General features: G+C 48.4%; 1 protein-coding gene across 1 annotated transcript in view; it reads right to left on the bottom strand.

Annotated features, from left to right (window-relative positions):
• Positions 1-2,807: 2,807 nt before the first annotated feature.
• CCL25 (C-C motif chemokine ligand 25) overlaps positions 2,808-3,731 on the bottom strand; it is a 4,731-nt gene continuing 3,807 nt past the window's right edge. The window contains exon 6 of the mRNA XM_012807554.2: positions 2,808-3,190. Within this exon, the coding sequence (XP_012663008.1) occupies positions 3,183-3,190 (8 nt within the window). The 3' untranslated portion in view covers positions 2,808-3,182. The remainder of the gene's footprint in view (positions 3,191-3,731) is intronic.

The raw sequence follows: 3,731 nt of genomic DNA, 5'->3' as shown, positions 1-3,731 counted from the left end.
CATGGCCTCAGCTCCCTGCAGCTGGGGCATAAGAAGCCAAGTCCTGGAACTTACCAGCTGGAAGTGGTGAGCATGGCATGGCCCCAGGGTGCCCGGCTGGAGGGGTGGCTAGGACCAGAGGTCCAGGCCTTGCGGCTAAAGGTGCAACTGCAGCTGCTATAGTTGAGTATGGAGCTCCCATCCCATCCAGAGGAGGAAGATTCTGGAACTGGGAGGGTGAAACTGACCAGGTGAAACCCTACAACTCAGGAAGAGTAAAATGCTACACTGTGACCTCAGGCGAGCTTAGCCTCCTCCCCGGCCTCTGTGCCAGCCCAGGGGACTCCAACACTCAGTTTTCCCTGATGAGAGCAAGAAGCCACTGTGGTGCGCACCCTCTACCCCATAGCAAAGGTCAGGGAGGGGCCCTGTGGTCAATATATCTGGTCAATCTCAGGCTTAAACTTTTGTACACACTGCGATTCATCCAAGAGGGTTGGCAGGAGATGGGAATGGGCAGCTGTGGTGGGTGCAAGCTTGTCCCCCAGAGCAGAAGGGCTGATGGGATCCTGACCCCACACAGTGACTTGCAGTGGAGTTTGCCCTTCCCAGGTCCCAGACTAGGGCTCCCAGGATGCTTTTATATCAGAAGTGGAGACAGCAATAAAGTTATTTTGGGTTAAGTTGGCCTACCCCTTGGCAAGTTCTACACTGCCCTTGGCAAGGGTGACTGGTCTGGGAAGCTAGTGGCCCCCTGTGTTCCCCAATAAAGACAATTGTAGATCATTTTATAGTTCATAAGCAAGATAATTGGGTTTTCCCACTCATGTGTGAGATGTTCTGATGGTGCATGTCTGATGCAGGAGGAAAAACAATGGCTACATTGCTGATCACATACTGCATACCAGACACCACCCCGAGTATTTTATGATTATTGATTCCTTTGGTTTTCATCGCAACACTAGGAAATAGATGCTATTGTTACCATTCCCATTTTACAGATGGGAAAACTGAGGCACAGAGAGGGTAAGTGACTTAGCCAAGCTCAGGCTAGGTTGAAAGTCCATGCCATCCACCACTACCCCATCTTGCCTGGTTGCAGGCTGGGCTGGATCTACTGACATCTATTGGGCACTATATTCATCTTATAGTCAGTCACATTAGCCCATTTATGCCAAGGTTGAAATTTTTTAATTTTTTGCATGACTTTTAAGTTTTATTTATTTTTAAATTTTGAGACAGAATCTCACTCTGTCACCCTGTGCCATGGCTCATAGCTCACAGCAACCTCAAGCTCTTGGGCTTAAAAGATCCTCCTACCTCAGCCTCCCAAGTAGCTGGGACTATAGGAGCCCACAATAATGCCTGGCTAGCTTTTCTATTTTTAGTAGAGTTGGGGGTCTCACTTTTACTTAGGCTAGCTCAAACTCCTGAGCTCAAGTGATCCACCCATCTTGGGCTCCCAGAGTGCTAGGGTTACAGGTGTGAGCCACTGGCACCAGGCTTTTTGCATGACTTTTTGACAAGCTCCCAGCACGCCATTAACTATAGCAATGACTAACTGTATCTACCACGTGATAACATGTACCCTCAGGAGGCAGACTTCTGTGAAAAACCAGACCTCGACAATGACCTTGAGCAGGAGGATAGAAATAACTCCTACAGCACTACCATTCAAATAGTGGAACGTGAGGCATAAACTAGTTAATGACATGCAGTCAGTATGTGCTGTGTGCTACATGTGTTTGGATTGTGGTGTATTTGGTCCACAACAAACCCTTCCAAAACAGGTAGTATTATTACCCCCCTTTTATGGGGTTGTGTGCAGAACTGAGGCTTAGAGAGCTTGGGGAGCCTGCCCTTGTTTTCGCCTGTCACCCAGGCTGGAATGCAGCCTCAAACTCCTGAGTTCAAATCATCCTCCCACCTTAGCCTCTTGAATAGCTGGGGTTACAGGTCCACAGCACTATGTCTCTCTAATTTTAAAAATTTTTGTAGAGATGGTGTCTCACCATGTTACCCATGCTAGTCTGAACTCTTGGGTTCCACCAATCCTCCTGTCTTGGCCACTCAAACTGCTGGGATTCCAGGCATGAGCCATTGCACTCACCCCATTTTACCGAAACTGCATGCAGGCTGGTTCCTGACCCCCAAACCAATAGGGTATTCCCTCGAGATGGTGTGCTTGGTTTTCATCTAGAACATTCTCTGTTGTGATGTAAACTTACATTGCCTCAGAATGAGGACAGCAGTTAGGGGACTCAGACCTTGACCTTGTCACTGGTGCCTGCCCCCAGGACTCTGCCTTTGGCCAGGTGTGGCCGACCTGCCTTAGCATAAGAGCTTGCAGAGGGCTTCTCTGTCCATCAGCCGGGCTCACACAGCCCTAGAATCTGGGCAGAGCAAGCCCAGCGACCCTCCTTTTCCAGGGGTACCAAGACAGGGAGCAATTGTTTCAAGGTCACCATTTGGAAAGTGCAGCCCTTGGGAAGCTGTCTTCTTTGAATCCAACCTGCAGCCCTGTGAACCAGCTTGAATGCTGGTTTTTTGAGGCCTTTTCTTGTTTATCTGTGGTGTCCGAGTATGCACAGACTTTCTTTTTTTTTTTTTTTTTGATAATCAGTTTTCCTTAGTGTTTGGTTATTTAATGTGTGGCCCAAAGCAACTCTTCTTCCAATATGTGTGTGTTGGGGGTGGAGATGGGGCAGTTTGGGCACCCCTAGTGGGGAAGATCCTGTGTGAGTCACACCTTATTCACACCTTGAGTTGCACTGAACCTCATATAGAAAAGTGACAATCCCCCCCTATAAAGGTTTATTTTAAAGTTATAGAAAAGCAACAGTCAGGCAGGGGCATTTTAGACCCAACCAGAGCTTTGCAAAGACTCAGAGGGACACACAGGCATGGCTCAGGGTGGGTGGCATGAAGCTCAGACAGGAGATATATCCCAAAGGAGACTTCTCTATAGGATTCCCTGCCAAAGGTTGACGCCATTCTCTGGGCCACATCCCTCTTTCCAGATGCCCAGGGGCAGGTGTTGGTGGGGGCAGAGAACAGAGGACTGCAGCAGCAGGCACAGGGATTAGGAGTTGGCCCCAAGGACAGAGGGGCAGGTGGCAGCCAGGCTGTAGCGTGATCGATGGTTGTGGCGGAGAAAGTTCTAGCCTCTCTTGTGCTGGTGGATCTCAGAGATGAGTGGATGCTCATGGTCCTGCAGGTAGTATTAGAGAGGCCAGAGTGGAATTGTGGACTATAAATTAATAATAATATAAACATTGGCCTCTGCTCCCAGTCCCTGGCACAGGGCACCTGAAATTCTTACAATTTCCCAAGTGATAGGAGAATCTTTTGTTTAGTCCTTGCCCTCTGGTTCCTGGTGCAGAGCTCCTAAAACCATTGCCTGGTTGAGTGGAGTATGTTTTGTTTTAAGGAGGTCATTCTTGGCTTCTGGGTGAGGGCTGGTCACCAGAAAGACCAAGCCAAGATTCAAGATTTTAGCTGCCATCCTCTGGAGAGGAGAGAGGGATCGGAGATTACATGAACAATTGGCCATGCCTATGTGGTGATGTCTCCGTAAAAAGGCCTAAATTGGTTTAGGGAGCTTCTTGGGCTGGCAAACATATTTGTGTGCTGGGAGGGGGTGCACCCCAATTCCTGCCTTTAGGACCCTTCCAGGCCTCATATTAAGCATCTCTTCCCTCTGGCTGTTTACTAATATCCTTTGTAATTTTTTTTTTTTTTTTTTTTTTTTT

This window comes from Otolemur garnettii, unplaced genomic scaffold, assembly GCF_000181295.1.
Source record: "Otolemur garnettii isolate 467f Iridium unplaced genomic scaffold, OtoGar3 scaffold00071, whole genome shotgun sequence".
Classification (NCBI taxonomy): domain Eukaryota; kingdom Metazoa; phylum Chordata; class Mammalia; order Primates; family Galagidae; genus Otolemur; species Otolemur garnettii.
This window is presented reverse-complemented; position numbering and strand designations above follow the sequence as displayed.